The following is a 26,676-nucleotide window of genomic DNA, read 5'->3' on the forward strand; positions in this document are numbered from 1 at the left end:
CAAGGCACAGTTTAGTTCTTGTTCTGGAGCAGGCGTTGCTATGGCGGATTGATGCTGTTAAAAATTTAAAAACTATTTTCATTGAATGCTTCTTTTACATAAATTCATAACACATTGAGATTTTGGTCCTGAAAGATCACACGAAATATTTTTTGAGGTGAGTCTAGCAGCAATAGATGGTGGCAGTTCTTTAGCATGATTGTTATTATTAAGACTTGTTGTCTAACCCCATTCTTCCGCATGCTCTTACAACTTATGTATTTTATATAATCTTTTAATTGCAAATAACTAGGGGCCCCGACAGAATTATGCTAGTACAATTTAGCATATTTTGAAAGGTAATTTGTATATTATTAGTCTGTTTTAAGAGCTTTGATAAATATCTTTAATTGTTGCGTATTCAATGTTAAAGGATTTTACCGGTGGCATCAAAATTGAATTTCACCAGTTTAAGCAAAACTTAAGGTAAATTAAAAAGGAAAAGAAAAAGAATTCAAAACCGGAATAAGTAGAGTGATAAATTACTTATCTAAAATTACTGACTTCATAAGTTAATTGTTTTTTGCATGTTTGAAAAGAAATTTATAGAAGCTGCAAATTCACATTTGGATCTCTAATGTATAGGTAGATAGAAACTATAGATCTATATTATAGATAGATATTAGATAGAAGCTCTAAATTTGCTTTTTTTAAGTATTCAATGTTAAGAGATTTTATCAGCGTCGTCAAAATTGGTTTTCATCATCAGTTTAAGAAATATTTTAGGCAAATTTAAAAAAAAATTTAAATCAGGAATAAGTAGAGTAATAAGTTACCTATCTAAAATAACTAACTGCATAAGTTTATTGCTATGTACATGTTTGAAAAGAAATTTATAGAAGCTCTAATTCGTCGGTTGCTATTTCTCCTAATATGACGGTTTTGTTTTCCGATAAATTTTAAAAAGCATAGTATTTTTAATTCATATATATCATCCAAAATAAATTAAATAAAGAAAAAAACATAGATAAGAAGAAAATCCAAAACTTAACCTAAACTCCAAGATGGAAAGGAAAGTAACCTTTTTAAATAATATTTTGAAAAATGCATTATGATAAAATAATAAAATCAATTCTTTTTTAATTTTCTCTATTCTCCTGATAGCTACGATGATTAACGAAAAATTAATGTTTTTGCTACAAAAACGATGATTTACATATTTTTGTTCATTTCATCAATTTTGTATTATTGTATTTCCCTCTTCAACGGTCAAAAGGGCTACAAAGTAAATCAACCTCCGAGTGGAGCACCTTGGTAACGATGTATTTTTTGCATGGGAAAAAAAGGCACTCTTTCCTAAAAGCGTTGAGCATGACATTACTTAATTAAAAACTTCATTTGCTTCAGAAATGATACAAATTAGAAATAACAGTCGACATGTTTCAAGTACTCAAAAGCAGGAGCCCATTTTCAAGTCTTACCAGACGTGAATGATCTTTCAAATTGTACGAACAGTTTTCTCACGTTAAACTTGCCAAAACATTTGCAGCTAAACGAAATATTGTTTGGATAGAGTTATTGTTTTCATTAATTTTGTTCAACCCCTGTATCTTGGATAAGCAAGACTTGCATGCCTACCAACATATTTTAACCATACTAAGTTTTGTAATAAGTGCTGACGGCCATTTTTGGTATTTATCCAATTAGTAGCTTAATAAATAAAATATTCACGTAATTTAAATTTAAAATTTCTACCACATCTTTCATAAGGATTTTTTTTATAACTAAATGTGAGTTCGACATGTAAACGAAAATTACAACCCACTGCAATTTTAGTTCTAAATCGAGAAAATACTCTTTTTGCTTGTATCTTGCAGAAAAATATCTCTCTCATAAAGAGATAGTTCAAAATATAGCCCTCACAAGTAGATGGATCAAAAGATATCCTTCATAAGTAAATGGATATAAAATGTAGACCTCATAAGTAGATGGATCAGAATATAGCTCTAGTAAGTAGATGAATCAGGCATGCCTAGATGCATAGATAAAAACTTAGTCCTCGCAAATAGTAGGATTAGGCGTGCCTAGATGCATAGATCTAATTATAGTCCTCATAAATAGATGGATCAAAATATAGCACTCGTAAGTAGAAGGATCAAGCATGCCTAGATGCGTATATCAAAATATAGCCCTCATAAGTAATGGACAAATTATATTCCTCATAAGTAGATGGATCAAAATATATCCCTCATAAGTAGATGGATCCAAATATAGCCCACGTAAGTAGATAAAAATATAGTCCTCGTAAGTAGATGGATCAGGTATGCCTAGTATAGATGTAGTCGTAGTGTGAGCAATTTTTAGGAAGTACAAATAAGGATTCTACAGAAATAGATATGAAATGAGCTAGAAAAACGATTTATTTCACATGATAGATAAAATAAAAAATTGAAACTCTTTTATTCGATTTCATTTCTTTACGTTATCACTTTATCTCATTTATAATATCTTATCAGCTACTAAAGTTCATATCCGGTGTGTCATTTTGCGCTTTATTAAATTTACCAAATAAAATGATAATCATCTTAACAAAAATGTAAGTAACATTTAATGGATTAATTATTAATTTATTAAATGCATTCTTACTTTAATTACGCATAAAGCGTTTGTGTGATGCTTTAAATAGAGTATTTCATCTTCTCGGTTGTCAACAACTGTTTTCTGGCCAATCACAAAAGCCCGTCGTTTCGAATGATGAACTGAAGTAAGACAATAATATGATTGTGAATGTTTCTGATTTTGATGACTATGACTAATTGTGACTATTTTATGAACTGTGTGAACTTATTTTATGTAAGTTATTCGTCAACAAATAAAATAACCTTAATATCTAAATAACAAATATACAGATATGTTTTTCTGTCTAACATAAAATAATAGTTGTCTAAAATTGGTTGTCATCACTGTCCTTGCATTCTTATTTGTAGGACAGGGCGTTATAGGAAATTTTATATCATGATATATCGTCTCTTAAACATCACGATATAGCTATTAGTGTACGTCAGAAAAGATGCATGTTAAATCGCGAGCATCTTCTTATATCGGCTGCTTAAATCTAAATTCCGATGCTTGGTAGAAAACGAAAGGTGTTATGTCGGCATGACGATGTATGCGTTAAATCGATAAATCGCGATATATCGCACAGCCCTTCTTATTGGCTAGGAAAATAATAAACTGAAGATTTTTAACCCCCTTATGACCGGAGATTGGAGGAAGCCCCTGGTTTACATGTACTAGATATACTACCTACAAGTACGAAAGTACCGAGACAACGTACAAGTGATTTCTTAGGCCGCTGAAATAAGAAAGGCTTGTTTCATATATGAAAGTGTGAGCCGCTGAGGGAGAATCGCGTGATTGCTCACCTGTGATCACGGTCCTGATCGGGTTACATATTAAAAAGCCTCTTCCTTCGCCATCTGGAATTTCTTACTATACATAAAAATCTAATGATGGTGTCGCAGTTTTCCATTGTTGTCAATACATTTTTATTGGTTAGAAAATCGAAAATCACATGGTAGGATCTAGTTTTACTCATTAATTTTCATATTGATTCGGTTGTCATCAGCATAAAATTGATATAAGTCTTAAGGTTATTGTTTTTCTATAAATATTTTTGTTTCCCTAATTTAAAGGTTAAAATTACCTGTACTGTTAATATTACGTTTTTGATTTTGTTTGATTTCTAAATTAAGAGGGAGGAGGATTGTTTTATTATTATTATTAGAATAATGTAATTCTAAATTACATTTTAAGATTAAGTTATTTAAGTCGGTGTTTGATCGTATTAAACTTTTTACAATGATTATTTTTTGGTGCAAATTACATTAATTACGGTTAAAGAGATTCGTTTAATGATTTAGAACTTAACTTTCAACTTCATGCACTAAGTGATGAATCCAAAAGCTGTATTTAAAACATACATCCGCCTGTTTGGTAAGTAAAAATGTTAAATTCCAGTTGTGAACTCTCCAAATTTATTATTACAATATACATACTTTTAACTTTAAATGTCATTTCAAAAAATGATTACTTAGAAAAATGTTTTATGTTCACTTATCGATCTTAATAGTATCATAATGGAAATATTTGGACGTAGGGAAGTGGAGGTACAAGTGTTCTTTTTAGTACATATATTTTTAATTTAATAATTTCAACTGTTTTATGCCAAGAAGCAGCAATTATTGCGAAACAATTGCAGCGAACAGGGAGCTTAGTCTCCTAGTCCGGTTAATTTTTCCATTACCCTTTTCTTTATGTTTTTTTTGTACTGAAAAAAGTATTGATGCTAGATTATCATTTGACAGCATAATACCTTTCAGCAAAGATTAAAAATAAAGGGATTACTTACTTAAAATAGAAGAAATAGTTCTTGATAGGTTTTGGAAAAATACAAAATTATAAAATTATGTGTTTTGTGGTTACGAGTAAGTAATTTAAAACTATACATTTGTCTTTTTTTTTAAATTTTTTTTTAAAATTTCAATAGCTTAAATTGCAGTTTAAGCCATTGAAAAGCAATTTGAATGATGCGGAATTTTTTTTTAAAAAACATAAATTACGCAAAAGCAAAAATATTTATCAAAAAATTTGAAAACAGACAACTGTGCAGAGGCATCCTTTTCTTTTCGAACAAGCTGGTACACATAGATCTAATACTGAATAAGCTTCAAATCGAACCCTGACCCTTCAGAACGATAGTTCAATGCCTTTAATCTTTGAGCTATCACAGCATTGTTCTTGAAAAATTGCTTTAAAATAAAGTAAATAAACAATAAGGACGCAGGATTTAACAGTTAACAGCATTCTGTAGTAATAAGAACTTTTTGTAGCAAGGAAATTACTGAACTCCAAAAAATAAGTTCTTTAAAACACTATCAGAAAATGTAAATTTTTTTTAAATTAACAAAAAGTTTCTAATTTCTTACGTTTTTTTTAAATTTTAACACATTAACTTTTACTTGCAAAATTATTGGAAAGCTTTTATTAAGTATCTGTGTTGCTATTTCCATTTTTAGGTCCAATAGATTAATTACTATTATTAACAAATCCAAAGTTAATAAATTCGTTAAAAAATTGTCAGAAAAAGAAAAATATTTTTAAATTGATAAAAAATTTCTACTAATATTTTACGTTTTTTTAAAATTTTTAATTTAACATATTAGTTTTTACTTACAAAAATATCGGCAAGCTTTTATTAAGTACCTTTACTGCTATTTCCAACTTTAAGTCGAATAGATTACTATTACTATTATTAATTCAGCCTTTCATCCCTTCAGTGGGTCGATAAAATGAGTACCAAGCATGCTTGGGAACTAACACTGGGGGTTCCGCGTTCGGCTGACCACCTGACCGGAACATATGCTCATGCACCCCAGAGCCCAAGGTCAAGAAAACTGAGATGGGCACAGTCGGCCTTGGCCCTCTTAATGGGCTGTCGCGCCACTGAGTTAGTTATTATTAATTACTATTATTAACGAATCAAACGTTAATAATAAATTCGTTACGAAATTGTCAGAAAGATATTAAATAATCAGAAAGATAAAAATATTTTTAAAGTAATAAAAAGTTTCTGCTAATTTTTTACGTTTTTTTTAATTTTAACATATTAGCTTTTAGTTACGAAAATATAAGAATGCTTTTATTAAGTCCCTCTATTGCTATTTCCAATTTTAAGTCTAATAGATTAATTACTATTATTAACAAATCAAAAGTTAATTATTATACTTCAGGACAGAGTTGGTGCGATAAAAGGTTTTAACTGCTCGATTAAGAGGTTGAAATACCCAATAAAGATTCCGCGTGTTCATTTTGAAGAAGAATTATGTCGTAGAAATGATAGAATGTGAAAGTGAAACTGTTTTGTTCGAATTGTCAAAGCGCCTTATCTCAATATGACGTAACGCACTGCATCTTTCATCAGCTACAAATGATCCTTACGCCGTTTATATTGGTTGCAATTTTAGTCTGGCTTTTCTACATAAAATGGAAACTAACATAAAATGAGCATTCGGCTTAAATGTGAAGTAAGTAAAGTTTTATTTATTTATAGCTATTTTTCTTTGAAAGTGCATCATGCGGTCATTTTCATATATCATGTATGAGTCATTTTCAAAATTTGTTGTCCTCTGGAAGTTGAAATAAATTTTTTTTCCAATGAGAATATGTTTAACAATAATAAATATAAATACTTTTTCTTTACAAATAAAATACTTTTCCTACATTATATTTATACGTTGGGAAAATAGTTGTTGCTCTCGGATTTTCATGTTCGCATACTTTTTTACTAGATCAACTTGAATTATAGTCCGTAAAAAATTCGTTAACAGGAACTCGTATTATTTATTTATTTACTTTTTTTTTATTTTTTAGAATTTTCATAGCAGTATAATCCAAATTCTTCACTGTATAGTGGATGTAGTTTCTTTTTAGAATTTAAGTAGAATTCTTGGCGTGTGAAATACTTTTGTAACTAAAAAGGTATATTCATCGCAAAAAAATAAATAAAATGGTTCAGGTAAAATTGATTTATTATGTAAATCTTATTATAATGAACATGGATACATTCCTAAATTATAAAATAAAGAAAAGAAAGTCCCTTAAAGGGATCACGAAAATCATTCTTTTACCATCTAGAATTTCTATTAAATTATAAATTCAACGGTTGGCCGATCGCCAAGAATTGAAAATTTACATTAAGGGAATTGCTCCCAACGGGCAGTCAGGAGCATGGGAAGGGGTTTGCGATTTATCGAAAGATTAAATAGCCAAAAATAAAGCCTCCCCTCTCCCCCCATTATCAAAATTAAATTTGAAAATAATTTGGCGAAAGCTAATCGCCAGAAAGACTGATGAGAATTAGTATAACCATGTAACTGAAACATTTTTGTGGTAAGATATAAAGAACAAAGAGTTATAAATAGATATTTAGTCGCGACAGTGAATGAATGAGTTTTACATTTGTATTGAAATGAAAAGTTGACCATTACATTGACTGCTAAGAAAAGAATAAAATATTTATATTAGTTTTTTTTATAAAATGTGAGAAAAATAAAATAATTGGAATAATTTAATCGAGATTCGATTAAGAATGATTAAAAAAAATAAATTTAAGAAATTTTAAAAGTTGAGGAATATATAATGCCTTTCGTGGTATCACAAAAAAAAAGATAAACTACTGTTTGTAGAAAATGCAACACCATGAAAGAATCATCAGAATCAAATGAAATTTAATGCAGAAACGACTTGTACTGATACAAATAAATGATGAAATTTTCAAAACAAAAGAAACAAATTAAGCGTCCGAAATCAGTATTTGGTGCAGCCACCACGCGCTGCAATAAGTGCTGCTATACGACGTGGCATGGAGTCAAACAGATGTTGAATATCTGCTTGAGGAAGAGAATTCCATATCGCTTGTATGCGCAACCAAAGTTCGTCTTTGGAAACTGCAGGACGCGGATCACGAGTGAGACGCCGACCAACCATATCCCACACGTGCTCAATAGGCGACATATCCGGCGAATAAGCAGGCCAAGGAAGAAGTTGCATGCGTTGTGCTGAACAGAAGTCTCTAACAGTCCGCGCAACATGTGGGCGTGCATTATCCTGCTGAAAGATAGCTCCAGGGATGCCTTGAAGGAAAGGAACGACTTCGGGCTGTAGCACTTCACGGACGTATCTGTTGCTATTGAGATTACCCTCAATTCGTATCAAATTGGATCGTCCATGATACGAAATCGCACCCCAGACCATAACTCCGGGTGTTCGACCACTATGTCGTTCAATAATACACTCAGGAAGGCAGCGTTGACCGGCATAACGTCTAACACGAACACGGCCATCATGGGTCCACAAATTGAAGCGTGATTCATCTGAAAAGACAACTTGGTGCCAATCAGCTCGCCAGTCTCTGTGCTCAAGAGCCCACTGCCGACGCAGCCGTCGATGATCCGCCGTGAGGGGAATCCTGTATAATGGCACCCTTGCACGCAATCCACGGCGCAGCAGACGACGACGAATTGACGAAGCCGACAATTGTACACCTGTAGCAGTAGACCAATGTGCTGCCAGCTGCCTGGAGGAAGCTGTGCGATCATTCACCGCCATGCGGAGCAGGTGTCGATCATCGCGCTCTGACGTCACCTTCTGTCGTCCAGTGCCTGTTTTTCGAGTTGTTCGGTGCTCGTCGGTCCACTGCTTCCAAACTCGCATCACTGTGGAACTGTTCCGCTGCATACGAGCTGCTATTGCGCGATAGGAAAATCCTCCTTCTCGAAGGCCGATTATCCTCCCTCGTTCAAACTCCGTAAGTTGCTTGAATTTCTTATTCTTCCGTCGTGGAGGCATACTCAGGTCTCACTAAACGTTTGCCACTAACAAATAATCATAGACTATTTTCAACGTCCCGCTACAGCACTTTATTTATACGCTTTCAGCATCAATTCAGAGGGCGCTGCGCGCGCCACGCACGCGCGATGGCTCTGAAACTTTATTAATTTGCATAATATCCTATATCCATTATTAAAATAATATTTCATTTGATTCTGATGATTCCTTCATGGTGTTGCATTTTCTACAAACAGCAGTTTATTAAAATTAAATTTCCTTAAGGAATACGCAGAGAAAATTTTATAAATGTTTTTAAGTTTAAGAAGATGTCTTTTATAAATGTCTTCAAGCTTAAGAAGATGTCTTTTATAAATGTCTTTAAGTTTAAGAAGATGTCTTTTATAAATGTCTTCAAGTTTAAGAAGATGTCTTTTATAAATGTCTTTAAGCTTAAGAAGATGTCTTTTATAAATGTCTTTAAGTTAAGAGTTATTGATAATGATTAAGACATTGATAATGATTGAAAACTTTCACGAGTCATGGCGGATTCTGTTATGTATTTAGACCATGTTGCAAAATTCTACCTATAAATAAAAAAGGGGAAGAAGCTTTCCTCCCAGAAAAGGGCACTTGCCAGAAGAAAGCAATAAGTAACCAGAAAGTTGGGAAATAAGACTCAAAAACGCACTTTCTCTGAATAAGCATGCATTTTTCTTCATACTATACAGTTTTTTACTCTGAATAAACATACATACGAATCCGCTTCATCCGCTACGAGAGCGCTCCAAAATTTGGACACCTTAACATTAATTTTACTTTTTGCGAATTTTGCTATAGCTCGAGAACTTTTTGAGCTAATTGAAAAATTTTTCACACAATTATAAAATTCGCTTTTCTAAAGATAATTCCGTGAAATTTTTCTTTTAGGGAACGTTTATTATTTTTCATTATTTTATTTAATAATGGTCGAAACAATTTTTAATTGGCACGAAATGTAACACAAAATTAAGTAACGAATTAATTAAGTTAAGTTGCGAAATCTAACACAAAAATGTACTTTTTCTGAATGAACATGATTTCTGCGGGGTACGACTTTCTCCTAAAATCCTAGCTGCAGTCTGTGAAATATGGTTTCAATAGCTTGGTGACGAAAGATTCCCAAAGTTTGAACCCATTAGAGTTCATTTTATTTTTTGATTAAGTAACATATATCGAACTTTTTTAGCGACTTGAAAGGTTTTTTTTGCACACAATGATAAAAAAGCAAAGTAAGGTACAGCCAAGCCCAGGGAGTCATGGGGATTAAGGCACCAGAACTTCATGACCAACGGCAATCAAATTCGTTTATCCAAAACTAATTCCTAAAAATTACTTTGAGTTCAAAGAACTTTGTGTAAATATTTATTATTTTTTACTGTGTTTTATTAAATTATTGTCAAAAAAAATTTGAATTGCAAGGTATACACTTTTTTAAGTAATTTAAAAGTTCAATTTTTCATTGCTTAATATAAAATTTGAGCAAAATCTGCGGAATAGTTTCTGAAAAATTGAATTTTGGAGAAAAATCTTATTTTTAAATTTCGATTTTTCAGAAACTATTCGACCGATTTCGTCAGATTTTGCTTCTTGCCATATAATCCTACAATCATTAAAATGGTGTAAAAAATTGTGTACCTTACTAGGGTAAACTAACTAGTGAAGGGACAATTAAGCTTAGCTTGCCTTTAAAAAAAATCATAAAAATTTCTAAATTTGTAATTTTAGCTAAATGATAGTGTCGACATATTTGTTATTAAATACAAATTATGTAAAAAAAATTAGATCACTTACATAAAATTGTTTTAAGCTTTTGGTGGTTTAAATAATAAGTAGTAAGATAACCAAGTGAAGGAACAGCTCTTACTAGTGAATAAATACTAAATTTTCCAATGAATGAACACTAAATTTTGAGAATGTTTGATGCTCGTTAGGAATCCATAGGCCGCACAAATGTCTGAAAACAAGATTTTTCTTGGAATTACAACATATAATCACAACATATAATCACAGTTAACGTGGGAAATTTTACTTTTTTTTTCAGTCATGGAATAGAAAGTAAAATATGGTTGAATGCAGAATTAAGAAAAATTGCTTTTGCTTTTTTTTTCTCTCAGTTTAATAGTCCGATTCTAAATCATGAATGTTTATCATTGTGTAATCCGATAATGTTTTTTTATTATTATAATTAGATAACTTTTTTGTTTACTCTTGTCCCCCATATTTTCTGAAGCTTTTTTTTAAAAAAATCTTTTTAAGTATTTTTTTTCTCTCCGTCATACTTTCTGCTCTAACTTTTTTCCAGCTCCTTCAGTCTCTTTAAATTTTCGTTTCTTTTCTGAAGTTAATGCAAAAAAGTAATTTATTTCTTTTTTCTTTTGATTTGACCATCCTCTTTTTTCCAAATTTTTGGCCAATATAAATGTATCTTCGAAATTTCTTTCGATTTTTCAGTTCCTCACTGGATAATAAATGAAAAAAAGGAGTTTCGAAGTTAGAGTAAAATCCATCTCTCATTGACTTATATCTATAGAGTCTTCAGCAGTACTTACCATTTACTTATGGAACCAATTGTTTTTGCAACTAACAATGCCTCAAGACGACGTATCTCAAAATCAGTTTTTAAGATACTTTAATTATCAATGTTAGTTGTATCAGATTCAGTGCCAAAATTTGACTTAACCAAATGTTTTTTTAGCAATAAATTCTTCCATATTGAGAAAAGCGCAGGCTATTGGATATTTGGGAGATTTAACTCTTCTGTCAATGTTCCTTTAAGAATTTGCAACATAAATTGTAAGATTTCCTTCTCAAGCTTCTGAAGAAATAGTGCATTGTTACTCTCGAAGTATGTGTTTTGTTGATAAGCTGTCTTGCTTTTTAACTCTTTGTGTCTGTCTTGCATGCATTTACTAAAGTCAAAATTTTTTACATCGAATAGAAAAATACCACATTTTATAAAAGCATTTTAACTTCATCAGTTGATGCCTTAAAATCTTATTCAAAAATGGATGTAAAATTCTCTCGACATATTGTTTCACAATTCTTTTGTTTTTGAGATCTTGCGGGAGATTTCCATGAATTAAGTAGAAAGCTAAACCAGATAATTTGTTTTGATGAAAAAAACATGTATAATATGATTAAAGGTACAAGAAAATTAAAAATTTCCTTTTATTTTCAGTAGCTTGAAAAAATCCCAGTAAAGGAACACTTGTTCATTCATTGGTTTTTCATCGTTTGGTAATCCAGTTAATAAACATCACTAATCTCAGTACTTGCTTATGTTATGATGATTAAAATAAATGAAACGTAACTTCAATAACCATATTTTGAATTCTCCTTTTCACAACGAGAAAAAAAGCATTATTATAGGCAATTAATTGTACTTTAAACGGATAACTACAAACACTGACCTTATAATTTTGTCAAAGAAACAAGGCGTTGGACAGATACTAACAATTTCAAAAAAGTTTCCAGAGAAGATTCTATGACCAGGTAACCATTGTTAGATGACTTCCTATTGTTAGGCAGTAAGCTACTGTTACCAATAAATCTAAATTAAAACGTTTAAAAATCTTATTTTTAAAAAATATCTATGAAGTGTTCCTTCACTGGGTAGTGTTCCTTCACTGGTTGGTTTAACCTATGCCTTCAGATTTTTTTTTATCTTAAACCAAAAAGAAAGTTATAGTAAAAAGTTTAAAAAGTAATACAGCAGCATAATTTTTCTTAAGTAAATTTTAGGAAATATTTAATTTTAATTTTGAAACGTATGGTTGTGATAAAAAAATAGTGATCTGATCTAATATACTATAGAATAGTACATTATATATATANTTCCGGAAATTCTAAATAATAAAGTATAAAATTTCCCTATAAGTTTTAAATAAATTATTTTTGAGATATCGACACTAAAACCTCTCTATTATAAGAAACGCATATCTACGGCAAAAAGAAATTATCTTCCAGTTTTGTCGTACACAAAATCCAAATGTAATTATTCTACCATGAAATTGACTTCCACTTTTAAAAGCGAAATGAATTTTATTTCTCTTTACTGCTTATTTTTACTTTTTAGGAATGATGAAAAGTATTTGACTTTAAAACTCTTTAATGAAAAAGGAACGAAATTTCATTGAGTCTTTGAAATGAACATTTTTTATTCATGTTTTCTATCGAGTATTTCATTTATTTTTCTAGCTTTTATCTCTATTTATAAAAATTTTCACGAGTGTAATTTTATTTATGATAAGAAATATTAAATAGAGTTTAATCTTCTTTAAATTTTCTTTTTGTCGTTTGAAAGTAGTATTTAATTATTTTAAAATAACTTAAGTCATAGAATAAGCTGTGAAAGATAAAATTATGTATTCTTTAAGTCCTTTGCAAGGAATTACATTTAATATTTGAAATCGAAATTCTTTCGTTTCTTGTTATTTTTACATTAGCGAAATGGTAATTTTTAAATAATCATCGCTGAAAGATTCAAATGTGCTTTAAGTTTTGTACTTTTTCTTCAATTTCATAGCTTTTAAATATTAAAAAGTAATTCCTTCTTATAATTCCTCTTATGATTGGAAAAAGTAATTGTATTATAGCTATAAAGAATGTTTTATAATGACTACTGTTAATATGCATTTTTAGAATCCTCATCAAAAATGAAAATAAAGTGTATATATTGAAATTAACATCGAGGATAAAAACAGCCGTGGAAATTCAACAGTAGTGGACAACAGATGTAATAAACATCAAAACAGGTTTAATTGAAGGTTGGAATTTGAAGTTGTTATTAATAACCATTTTTAAACTTCTCTCTCTTTCCACCCGTAATCAAACCCGTCTTGTTGTTTCATACTCCCGTTACCTGTCTTGTTGTTTAATACTCTCGTGATCTGTCTTCTTGCTTAATATTTCCATGACCTGTGTTGTTTATTAATTTTTCTGATTTTTCAGATTTCAAAAGCGTTTTTGCTTTTTCTTTGGTTAAATATTAATTTGCAGCCACCACTGAGTATATTTTTCTGTTTTCATTTTTGACAAAATTTTGAAATACATATTAGAAAACATCGTATATACAAGCTCTCGCAGAAAGGAGCAACACTTTCAACAAATATGAACTGTAGATTAGAATTTCAGATTCTTAATTGAAGCAATAAAAACAAAAATATCGTTCAAATAATGAAATTCTCTTTTATTCACAACTCAATAAGTATTTTGTGGCATCTCTCTGGTCCCATATCTGGTCAAATAAACTCACCAACTTAATGCATAATAAAATTAAAGTAAAAAAGAGAATTCTAAAAAAATTATCAAGTAGCAGCAGTCGCCATAGCAACGCATGCAATGACGACGCATGCGCACTGTTTACTGCTTCTCTTGAACAAAATGGTCATTAAAGGGAAATGAAAACAGAAAGCGATAAACATGTACGGTTCGCTTGGCCTTACTTAAAAAATCAATTTATTATTTTCCTAAATTGAAAAATAGTTTCAAAGTTTCTACATCGATGACACTGTTGACTAGAAGACTATAATACAATGCAGGGTTCCCACTCTTTTAACAAAGCAAAAATTAAGAATGTGTAAGGACTTTTTTTAAAAAAAATTAAGCACTTTTTTTGGAAAATCAAGGACCTTAAGACTATTTTTAAAAATAGTAATGATTGTTTATCATCGAATATATATGCACCACAAGTTACACTGCCAATTATTTACCTGTCTTAAAATAGAAAATCAATAAATAAAAAAATAATAAACAATTTTTTTAATTAAGTACTGATATAATTGTATTAATTAACAAGGCTCATCAAGGCTGGACCAGGCAATTTTTGGCAAACCAGGGTAGAGTTTTTTTTTTTAAATATTTTTCAGATAGTTACGGGTTAACGCCATCCGTAAAACGAATATATATATTCCATTTTTAATGATTTAATTGAAATTGAATTGTAAAATTAGGATTTACAATTTTTTTCGTATTTTTGAGAAATAGAGTAAATAAAGAAATTTGGGGAAAAATTATTACAAGTTTTTAATAAAATGTTTTTGATAAATGCTATTAATAAAATGTTTTATTTATATTAAATGAATATATTAAATGGTATATATATTAAATGAATTAATACTAAGAATTAGAGTTATGCATGAGAGTAGTTTTCTAACTATGTTAACTTAACTTAAATTAGGTCCTATTTTAAGTAAAAACAGACCATACTAATACAAGGGGTGATCAAATGAAAAGGTACGAAACGACACGGTGGGTACAAATGTAGATTTTATTCAAAATACACACCATAGGCCTGTGCACAACGATCCCACTGATGAACAAGCCGAGGGATTCCTTGTTCCCATAATTCATGTGACCGTGACGAGACCCAGTCCTTCACAGCGTCCTTGAGTACGTCTTCCGAGTTGAAGCGCTTTCCTTTCAGGTGTTTCTCCAGTGAACCAAACACATGGAAATCGCAGGGCGACGCGTACGGACTGTAGGGCGGATGGTCCAACGTCTCCCACTTGAACTTGGCCAGTTCCATGTGTGTGACTCTGGAGACGTGTGGACGCGCGTTATTATGGAGCAGAACCACACCCTCCGTGAGCAGCCCCAGTCTTTTGTTCTTGATGAACCTGCGTAGGCGTCGGAGTGTCTCACAGTACACATAGGAGTTAATGGTTTTTCTGTGCTCGAGTTTCTGTTCCTCATACGGACTGCCGCATCATTTGGACGCCGTTTTTGATAAGAACCTCTGCTCACTCCTGCGCATGCGGGCGCCTGCGCATGCTTCGATCCCAATCAGAGACTCCAATAGCATCCTGAGATGTCTCGCTACGTTCTACCATGGCGGAATATGCAAATATTTAACTGTTACGTTTTTACGTCGTTTCGTACCTTTTCATTTGATCACTCCTTGTAGATTGATGTAAGGGATGAAATTTCAGTTTTAAAGTACTAGCAAGACCAAAATTTTTGCTTTTCACGAAAAAAAAAAAAAAAACAATTATCAAAAAGTTAACAAATGTAGTATAATGACATTTTTGGTGATCAAAACCATAAAAGAACTGAAATATTGCTACAAAACACTGATATTAGTTTCAATGGTTCCAATGCTATTCACATATCATTAAAAATAATTAAAATATAAAAGAAGTCAAAAAATTTAGACAACAGAAATGTTCCCATACTTATGATGCTTCATATTTGTATATTACTCCCTTTCCACACTAAAATACCATGTCGATTTCCTGCCTAACATAAAACTCTGTAGGTGGAAGGGGACATATTTTTTACTTATATTATTATTTTTCTCTGAGTATTTTTTATACAATCCATATTTAATTTAAATACAATTGCTGCAAAATATGTAAAAATTTAGTAATAACTAATATGAAAGATATTGGGTTGGAAAATTTGAAATTTAATGAAATTAATTTAAACTTTATATTTTATAAAATTAAACACAAACTTTAACTACTATGAGTTGAAACATGATTATAAAACGTTGATAAAACATAATTTAATTTTAGAAAAAACGGACATTAAATTTTAACAAAATACTGTAAACTGAGATTGGACGATTGGAAATCATTAAAGGTGTGCTAAATATACCTTCTTTCATATTTTTAATTTCATTTACCCATTTATTACTTTTAAAATAACTTTAAACATTTACTTCCTTACAATAGAAATCTTAAATAATTTTAAATATAAAAAATATCTTAAATATAACCATAAAATACTACTATAAGGGTAATTTTCGTATAGCCAGCCACACAAGGCAAAATAACATTACAAATAATTATTATAAAGGCAAGTGAAGTGATTGAATGTAGAATACAATTATGTGAGTGTAAGATGCGGTTGTACTGAGCCAAGCTCAATATTTTATGAAAAACTTACAATACCACAGACTAGGAAACTATGTTAACTTCAACTTACTCAGGATGAATGGTTTTCAATGGCCAATTTGTTGATTCATGACTCCTCATTGGTTAATCTCAAAAAAGTGAAAAAACAAATTGTAAATATTTTCTTCCTTGACTCAGCGATTTCGAAATCTACCCTGTCTTTTACTAATTTCTGTAATGTAAAAAAGAGGTTGGTCCTTGGAATAAAAGCAAAAAAGTGTCCAAAAAAACCATATATACAAGGGGTGATCAAATGAAAAGGTACGAAACGACACGGTGGGTACAAATGCAGACTTTATTCAAAATATACACCATAGGCCTGATCACAACGATCCCACTGATGAACAAGCCGCAGGATTCCTTGTTCCTAGAATTCCTGTGGCCGTGACGAGACCCAGTCCTTCACAGCGTATTTAAGTAAGTCGTCCGAGTTGAAGCACTTCCCTTTCAGGTGTTTCTTCAGTGGACCAAAGACAAGGACATAGCAGGGCGACATGCCCGGACTGTAGGGCGGATGGTCCAGCGTCTCCCACTTGAACTTGGCCAGTTCCATGTGTGTGACTCTGGAAACGTGTGGACGTGCGTTATCATGGAGCAGAACCACACCCTCCGTGAGCAGCCCTGGTCTTTTGTTCTTCTTGGACCTGCGTAGGCGTCGGAGTGGTCCGATGTCAGAAATCGGATAACACCTCGCTGTTCCTCAATCGTCGAATTTTGTAACGCGAACGCCATCCTCTCCTCATGCGGACTGCTGCATCATTTGGACGCCGCTTTTGATAAGAGCCTCTGCTCTCTCCTGTGCATGCGGGAGCCCGCGCATGCTCCGATCCCAGTCAGAGACACCAATCGCTTCCCAAGATGTCTCGTTACGTTCTCCAATGGCGTAATATGAAAATATTTAACTGTTACATTTTTACGTAGTTTCGTACCTTTTCATTTGATCACTCCTTGTATATATACGCAAGAAAACACGAAGAAAGTTAAGAAAAACAATAAGTTTATAAGTTTGTTAATTTTTCCATGTGCTAATCCATTTCGTGCAAATCCGTGGCTAAAATTATTTGCAAAACAGGCAATTTATGTTTCTCTTTTCTATTTTATATATTTTCTTAAATAAACATCTATTTTCTAAGACTATTTATGGTCAATTTTTAAAATTATCCATTATAATATTACCTTGCGCACATCCATTTCGGGTTCATCCTTGGCAACTAACAAATCAATGCACAGAATAAAAAATCACTTCAGCAGTGCAGTCAGAACGGCACTTTAAAACCCTCTAGTTGCACTCAATTTGCGCTTTTGTTTTTATATTTTGTAATCTGGCAATCTTTCTGCGAAAACATTTTTAAATCATTCTTGAAAAATTTCCCGTCCATGTAAGTACGTCTGATTTCGCTACTCGCTTTATAGTCTATTCTTTACACTGTTTTTCTTTTTCTTTTATTTTATTTTCTGTTTTTACATGTTATTTTTACTTATTTTTACTTTTTGTGTTCTATTTATTTGTTGTAATTTTGGTAAAAAAATTTTTTGAGTGCTCCTCACACTATTGTATTAATATATTTTGCTCTGGCTTTATTGATACAATTTTAGAAAGCACTCTGTTTTGCGGATATAATCGTGTGGGCTGAAGAAAAGATTATATCTTTTTTTTTTCTGGCTTTTTTTCCGGTTTTTTAATTAACACTTAATTTTTTTTTTTAAGTAAAATGTTGTTTGTTATTTTTTTTACTTATTATTTCCCACCCCCCTTTTTTCATATGTCTATAATTTTTCTTTGTTTTATTCTTCATTTTGAACNTTTATAAGGGCAATAATGTTTTACTATAAGAAATAGTTTATACGTAGATAAAAAAAAGTTACTTATGCAAGTCAGTAATTAATCGTTACAATTGAAAGCTTTAATTGAATAATAGAATAATAAGCAGAAGTGTAGTGGAGTCGGAGAGGAGTGGTAATACATTACGGAACATTTTAGTGAGAAAGAACATACTTCTTAAAGATTAATAAACATATTACTAAATTTCATCTGATAAATTCCATTTTTTTTATTATAAAATGTCTTAGTGAAATTCGCTTGGAATACTGAATTGAATGTAATTAACATATTATTAAATTTAAGCTTATCTTAACTTTTTTTTTATTAAAAAATGTTTCTATATAATTCGCTCATAATACTGTCAAATGGATGGCAAATGTAACGAATATATTACTAAAATTAATTTTATTTTAACTTTTTTTTACTTAAAAGTATTTCAATATATTGTACTCGCAATATTGACAGATTGAAGGCAAATGTAATGAACATGTTACTAAATTTAATTTTATCTTAACTTTTTCTCTGAAAAATTGTTTCAGTGTAATTTACTCGTAATACTGACAAATTTAAGTTTAACTTTTATAATGTTCCAAGTTTGAAGGCAATTGTTCTTGATGAAGACAATTAATAAAGGCAAAATTAATAATTGATGAAAGCAAAATGAGCCATGTATAGAATCGTGCTACATTTCAATTTTCAAAATGCGACTGGGAGTGTTGATTAAAGAAAAAGAAAAATATCGTTAATTAATTCTTAAGAACGACAATGTAAAAATAAATGAACAAATAAAATAATGTAGAGTTTTTTATTTGAAATCGAAAGATTAATAATTGTTCTTCGGTAATTGGAGGAAAAAAATGACAGAGTTCATCAAATTACGGAGGAAAGTAAAATTAAGGAAACTTAATTAAATAAACCGTTGATGATTTTAGATAATTTAATAATTGTTTCCTTCCTAACTACTCACGATGAGGCATCTTAAGTTTCGGTAAAAGAAAAAAAGTTCTAGTATATAAGGTTTGTGACCTACACTTCAAATTTCCAACTCCCTTTTTTTCTTTCATTTTTTAATTTTTTTAGACAATGGGCCTTAAGAGTTCTTCATATTACATTTGATTTTTGTTGTATTCTGGTTGCTATAAGAAATTAGCTAGTAGAGTAGTAACTTTAAAATATAATCGAAATGACTTATATAAACATATTTTTTATTTCTAGAACTGATACTGTTATCAAATAAATTATTCAATTACTATCACAATTCTTTTCAAGTATTTTTTGCTTGAGTTCTCATTTAAAAAAAATTGAATAGTATTAAAATAAGGATAGTAATTTATTTGGAATATCTTTTTCTCTATTTCCGATTCTCATTCTCTATTTTTAATATTATTTTATTATTCTCCGTAATTTTATATTTTTTTCTAATTGTTGAGCTTCATAAGATATGTGGAAACAAAATTCTACGGATTATTCTCATGTAAAATTTTTTTTCAAGGGGTAACTGTTGTATGGTAGAAAAAAAAATTGATCACCCTGAATAGCTTTTTATCTAAAGATTGAATTTCATAACTCTTCGTACGAACAACAGGTATTCAGCAGTCAATTATTAATTTTAAATTTGCTGAAAGATTTATAAAGAGATTTTGCACTGCAATCAGACTAAACGTAGAACTATTTTTTTGTAATAATTTAGCCATTAAAATGATTAACATTAATTTTGTTTTTACCAAGGTATTTTGAAAGCAATTGTATGACACTGGCTATTTTTTATTCAAGATACGTGCAAACTAATATCCGCAACAGCCGTGTATTTGCAAAATGTTACTAATGTCTGTTGTTGCGAATAATGTTGGAAATGTCTAATGCTCTATTTGCAAAATGCTTGATTCGAATGAATGATGACAATACAATAAAAAAGATACTGTTTTTTTGACCCACTGGATCAAGAAAGCGGGGAAGGCCGTGGTTTGTGTGTTGGAAAAAATAGATTGTTAAATATTTAATTTAAAGGTGTTTTTCTTATTGTGTGGAAAGAAACAGATTGCAAAAGGATTGTCTAATTCAAAGCTGTCTTTTTTAATAAGTTGAAGGAACCATTAAACTAGATTAACTGCTTATAAACTGCAGTTAAATTAATTTTTAAAACTTTTCCCAGACGTCGACTGTTAATAGGCTATCTAAAAAGTAATAATTAAGGGAGTTATTTCGATGCAAATACTTATTTACACCATTAAAAGTAATTGTCCAAAATAAATGGCATCAGAATGTAAAACACATAGCTTACTTAAAATTGTCTTTTTCTTGTGTTTGGAAAAAAATTGATTGTTAAATGCTTAATTTAAAAGTGTCAGGCTTTCTTAACATAGAACAGATCGCAAAACGCTTGATTAATTTAAGGTAGTCTTTTTTAATAAGTGGAAGGAAACATTAAGCTGAATTAAACACTGAGAAACACTAAACTAAAATTAAAACTGTCTTTTTTAAAATGTGTTGTAAAATAAATTGAGAAAAAGAAATTAATTTGAATATCTTTTTTTTGCTAATGTTTAGAATATTGAACTCGAATATTTCTTAAACTTCTTTAATTCACTGCCATTAATTTTATTTTATTCCCTTAGGTGTTTCATATCTGAAGTGGTGGATTGTTTCTTACTGATGGTATCTGTAAGCGATGCTCAAATATAATAAATGAAAACATTCACTCCAAATAGTTTTCCTGTGTAGAAAGAAAATTTCCTCTAACAATTAAAATATTTTAAAATGTAGGATGGATAATTTACAAGCGTCAAGGTGAAAATAAAAGAAGTAGTTACTATTTCCCGAACATTTGACCTCGAGGTACTAACATTAAAAAGTATTTAGATTGCAAATCAAACTATGGATAGCCAGAATCCAAAAGATAAAACTTATAAACCACCTAATGAGAAATCTGAGGAGAATATTACAGGCAACTCTAGTCAAGATGATAAGAAACTTTCTAAAAATGAGCGGCATGGACAAGATTTAAAAAAAAAATCTAAACCAACTCAATTCTTTGACATTTTAAACAAATTTAACCGACTTGGTGCAAAAGAAGAAACTTTTCCAACAAAAGAGTCCAATCGAATGAAAATTGAACCTCAAAATACTTCAAAGAAGGTGAAATCATTTTCTGCTGTCTCTGATGAAAGCTCAGAAGAATCCACCAAAGAAATCGCAAATAGTTCAGAAAGAAATAAAGAATCAGATGCAGACCAAAACGCTCCAATTCTAAAAAGCACCGTAGAAAAACTACCAAATGAAGTTGCTGAAATTCCAAATGCAGGTGCTACGTCTCAGTCTTCTATTTATACGACAAATGATTATAGACATCCGAACGCTATAAATTCGCCCAGCTCTGATTCAAATTCTAAACAAAAACCACCTCCAGCTGTACCTAATAAACCGAAAGCCCGTGTCAAACCTAATGTTCCTAACAAACCAAATGTTAGTAACATTAGTGAATCAGTGAGCACTGATGGTAATGAACACATAAGAAAAGTACAAGATGGCAATGGATTTATCTATACGGGTCAACTTTTTTTAAAAAACACAAACCCTCCTTACAAATTAAATTTAGGCAAATTGGGAGATGAATGCTTATTGGTGTCAAACAATGACAGATTTATTGCAAGAATTGAAATAATAGCAGACATAGAGCTGAGTCGCGAATCTTTCGAAAACAATAAACGAATGTTGCTGAACAATATTTTTATTACTGAGGTCTTAAAAGACGAGTTAATGCTTAAAAAATATAAGGTCTATAGCAGTTTCCTACAAATATTAGAAAAAAGGAGTGCAACAATATCGAATAGTGTTGAATGCGCTGAGGATTTTCTACAACTGTTCTTAATAACGAAATCTTACAGATTGGCTTTGAGTAAACCTTTAATGTTTTTAAAGGAAATACTTAAAAACGAATATATTTCACCTGCGATAAAGAATTGCGCAAAGTATTTCGAGAAAGTAGAAAATAAACTGTACTTTCGAAATGAATATTTCCCAAAGTTTAGTAGTGATTCAAACCCACTCACAAGGAATTTGTTTGACACCGTACGCACTATCTGTGACCTCGGAATTAGTAATCACAAACAGAATTTAATTAAATGCTGCCCTACAAAGAATTCATATCTCCTCTGTCACATTCTTTCTGTAGCTGACCTACCAAATGACAAAATACTGTTCATAAACCGAAAAGACATTGAGTTATTTTCAAATGCAGTTACCGTCGCCCACGAAGAGAGCAGTTTCTCCAATAGAATTATTCCGCTGGATTTTATAAAATATTTGTGGGAAAAATTTTATTCCAAAGTCCAATTGCTGAATCACAAATCAGTGAAAGAAGTTGTACCTTTGACCCATCCCGTTTACTCCTTCCTTCTGAAGAACTTCCGAGATATTATCACTGAAATAGCTGCTAAAGCAGACATACAACCACAGAAGCTTCTAAAAGAAGAAAAAGGACATTTCAAAATAAAAAGCTCCATTCCATGGACTTCGAAGTCTGCCGTCAACAGTTCCCTTGAAAACCAATATAAGTTATATTTCAAACTTTTGGATCACTTTGAACCTGGCTCCTATTCAAATAAGAGAAGATTCAAATATTCGTTCATGATGTTGGAAGGGGATAATAGCCTCTTGCAATCTATAAAAGACTTTCTCTACGGGAGAGATGGAAGTTTTCAAACTATACCAGAGGATCGCCTTGTATGGCTATATATTGTAGACTGTGGTACTGCTCCTCTATTGTGTGGTGAATCTAGCAATAAATTTAAGGAACTGTCATTATATGTCCTCAAAGGCTTTATAAAGTTCATTAAAGAAGCAAAAGAAGATCGTTATGAATCGTTTCGCATCGCTACTCTTAATATAATAAAATTCATTATGCAGTTATCGCCATATTTTAATGACGTCAGTTCAATTCTGACTGATATCGATCATAATATACTAGACAAGCAGATGGACTTTATTAACAACATTCTGAATTCCGACGAAAAAACTGATTTATCTGATTATTTTTCCAGTTTAATGGATATATATAACGAATATTGGCAATTACGGGAAAATATTTTGGAAAATCTGCCGATTCCTTGCAGTATATTTAAAGATGATATGGAAGCAATTCTAAAGAAGATATTAAAACTTGTTGAAATCGGTTTGACTAAGTGCTCTGAGACGAAATTAGTCATCAGGTTTTTTAGATTCTATAATGAGTTCTTAAAACATATTAGAGGTATTGATTTTTCATGGCTAATATCAAATGCTTGTTATGCTGAATATTTAAGTAAAGTTGTTGTAAGTGTAGTTAAAAACCACATCACATCATATATTGTAAAGGATCCTGAAAACTTCGTTCAAATTCTGAAAAAGAAAAGCATAGTAGTTCCTCAACATTTTCTAATCGAAACAGTTAAGGAACTGTTAAACATCATGCACGTGATCTTCGTAAAACAACATTGGAGTGACGAAGATTGCTTGAATGCAATCGGGGATCTATTTCTTGCTATCGGACATTCTTTTACCCACTTCGAAGATCAAGCAGATTACACTGATTTGGAACATTTTCGGCGAGATTGCACCTGGCCTTTTCACAGCGTGGTAATGTACAGCGATAGCTATGAGGAGTTTAAGAAACGGTTAGATAATGTCGAAAACTTTTTCCTCTATGCTCGAAAGCAAAACCAAATTGGAATTAAACGTGCTCTAGAATTATGTGAATTGGAAGTTATGGAGGCTAAAGAAAAAGGTTTTAACACTAGCATCAACAGAAGTATTTTAGAAAGTTGTTTTAATCTATATTCTGAAAAACTTGGATCTTTAGAACAATTAGATATACCGGGTATTCTTGGTGAAATAGAAAAAGATATTGAGGAACAGGAATGTTTGCCTTTAGAACAGTGGACGCCATCTTTCAAGCAGACTGTTGTACCAATCTTACTCGCTGAAGTAGCAGCTGTTTGGATCATTATAGAATCTAAGGATGTTTTAAATATCAAGAAGAAAATCGAGCCACATTGCGTTCAAATTCTGTGCATTCTTAGACTTTTAGGCGTGGATAATCTGGAAAAAGGTGTACCAAAACATTTCGCACAAGTCTTGACTGGCCAAGGCAAATCAGTTATTTTCGGTCTTCTCGGTGCTGTAATTGCATTGACTGGCAACAAAGCTAATGTGGTGTGTTACAGCAGATATTTGGCACTGCGTGATAAAATGGCATTCGACAATTTTTTTGAGTTATTCTCAAGATTTCAAATAAAGAATGAGATAAATTACCAGACATTTGATAACATAGTTTTTGATTCTTTAAAACTTATAGTTGATAACACCGAAGAAAGTATGAATTCTGTCATGACTGATTTAATTCTAAATAAATTACATCCGCAAAGCATCAGGGTGTCTGAAAGCCATTCGACTCCCGTTCTTTTGATTGACGAAGTTGATGTTTTCTTTTCGGATAATTTTTATGGTATGACTTATAACCCATGTGTCAATATAGGTATGCCAGCATTACGAGAAATTCAACCCAAATTGTGGGAAATAGTTGAAGGAGGTTTATACGAAAAGAGCATCGTGAAGGAAAAAGTAAGAGATTTTATTACTGAAATACTGAAAGATGAAAAGTACGCCGAATTCAAAACATTCATAGCGAATACCAATTCTTTATTTGAGCAACATTTAGAAATTATGGTTTCAAATGCTATTAGTGTATCGAAGCAAAAAAATGAGAGTGTTTGGTTTATTGAACGATACAAAATAGATTTTTACGGACTGATTTGCTGCAGGAACAGCCTCGGTATATATAGCTCGACTACTTATAACAATTATTATAACATATTCAATTACTTTAGGTTGAAAAAAGAAAATTTTGACGATAAATATTACATAAACTATGGTTATTTGAAGTTAGGTTATGGTTCACTATCTTACGCAAACTTACCGTTGAGGTACAATTCTATTTTAGGAGTGAGCGGTACCTTAATGACTTTGGACGAATCAGAGAAAACTGCTATGAAAAACTATGGCATAAAAACTATGTCAGCGATGCCATCGTTTTTCGGAGAACGCAAGCTCGTCTTCAAATCAACTGAGCATTTCATCGTACAAGATTCAGAAAGCAATTGGCATTCGAAAATATTCGACCATCTCTTGGAAAACATTAAGCATAATCGCGCTGTTCTCGTCTTTTTTGATACTGATATTGAAGTAAAAGCATTTGAAGAAAAATATCGTGGTAATATCAATCGCTTGTATGTTTTGATTGGGAATGAAGAATCGTCCGCTATGGAATGGCGAATCAATGAAGCTGGCGTTTCTCAAACAGTGACTTTGGCCACTAGAGCTATGGGTCGAGGAATTGATTACAAATCGAACGACCGCAGCGTGGAAGAGAACGGAGGTGTGCACGTTATTCAAACATTCTTTTCTTTGGATGAAAAAGAAGAAACACAAATCAAAGGAAGGACTGCTCGAAAAGACAACAAGGGCAGTTATGAGCTGGTGTTGTGTAGAGAACACTTGAGAGAAATCGGTTGCTCTCAAACATCGAGTGGTGATCCCATAAACACTTATGAAGAAATCTGCATTGCCAGAAATGAAAAAGCTAAGACGAGAGAAGAAAAAGTTGCTGCTAACATTAAGAATTCGGAGGAAAAGCATAATTTAACATTGAAATTCTTTGAATCACTCGTTCACTATACTCCTGAAAAACGTTTAGAAGTTTTGTCTCAGTATCCATTTATAGATGATAAGTAACACTTATAAACAATAGTTGTTTTCGAGTGCATCAGTGCTTGATATGTAACTTGAATAAATGCGTGTATCCGATAGAAAATATTCACAATATCTCATTAGCAGAAGTTCATACTTTAATATCTGATAGAACAGGATTTGAATTTAAAGTCACATTATAGTTGGTCACGGTTTTGTGCTGCCTTAACCTCGATATCCTCCTGGCCTATTGCGGGATGTTGCTACAGTGACTTTTCGTTTACTGGAACTTTAATATTTGAACTTTGGTGACGGCCTAAGGGACTATAGGTCTGCGTAAAATACAGTACAGAAAATGATTTTGAAACTTTAAACAAATGCTTTATTTAAGAAAACAAAAATAGAAATCATAAATTAAAATTTATTTCAAGATTTCTTATCTTTACACAATATTATACAGATAAATCAGTTGTAAATGCTATCATCTTTAGCATTAATAATCATTTGAGGCCGTATTCACACAGATTGAACGAAAGAATTAGGAGCGTCGATAGTTTCCTCAGTTCCATATTTTTATCGAATCTTCCTTTGATTCTTTAACTGTTTTCTATTCTGCTTTTTTAGTTAATTTTTCCTTATTCCCCACAAACATTCTGAGGGATTGAAACTAGGGGATGAAGCAAGCTGCTTTAAAATATTTATTCCACTATCAGGGTAAAGAATTTCTATTGAGGGAAGGAACTTTTGCTAATTGTTCAGAATTCCAATGATAATTTTTTTTGTGTTAAGCACGATATTCTACGTTTAACAGTTGTTGAGAAAAAGAAT

The 26,676-nt window shown here is 31.4% G+C and overlaps 1 protein-coding gene across 2 annotated transcripts; it reads left to right on the forward strand.

Annotated features, from left to right (window-relative positions):
* Window positions 1-2,494: 2,494 nt before the first annotated feature.
* Window positions 2,495-26,243, forward strand: LOC122268200 (uncharacterized). Of its 2 annotated transcripts, none has more exons than XM_071177097.1 (2): window positions 2,495-2,743; window positions 20,742-26,243. In XM_071177097.1, the coding sequence occupies exon 2, from the start codon at window positions 21,001-21,003 to the stop codon at window positions 25,891-25,893; it is 4,893 nt and encodes a 1,630-aa protein (XP_071033198.1). In that variant the 5' UTR covers window positions 2,495-2,743; window positions 20,742-21,000; the 3' UTR covers window positions 25,894-26,243. The 2 variants fall into 2 exon arrangements, with proteins under 2 accessions (XP_071033198.1, XP_042908509.1); XM_043052575.2 differs by lacking the exon at window positions 2,495-2,743 and adding an exon at window positions 5,975-6,065.
* The last annotated feature ends 433 nt before the right edge of the window (window positions 26,244-26,676 follow it).

This window comes from Parasteatoda tepidariorum, chromosome 2, assembly GCF_043381705.1.
Source record: "Parasteatoda tepidariorum isolate YZ-2023 chromosome 2, CAS_Ptep_4.0, whole genome shotgun sequence".
Taxonomy (NCBI): domain Eukaryota; kingdom Metazoa; phylum Arthropoda; class Arachnida; order Araneae; family Theridiidae; genus Parasteatoda; species Parasteatoda tepidariorum.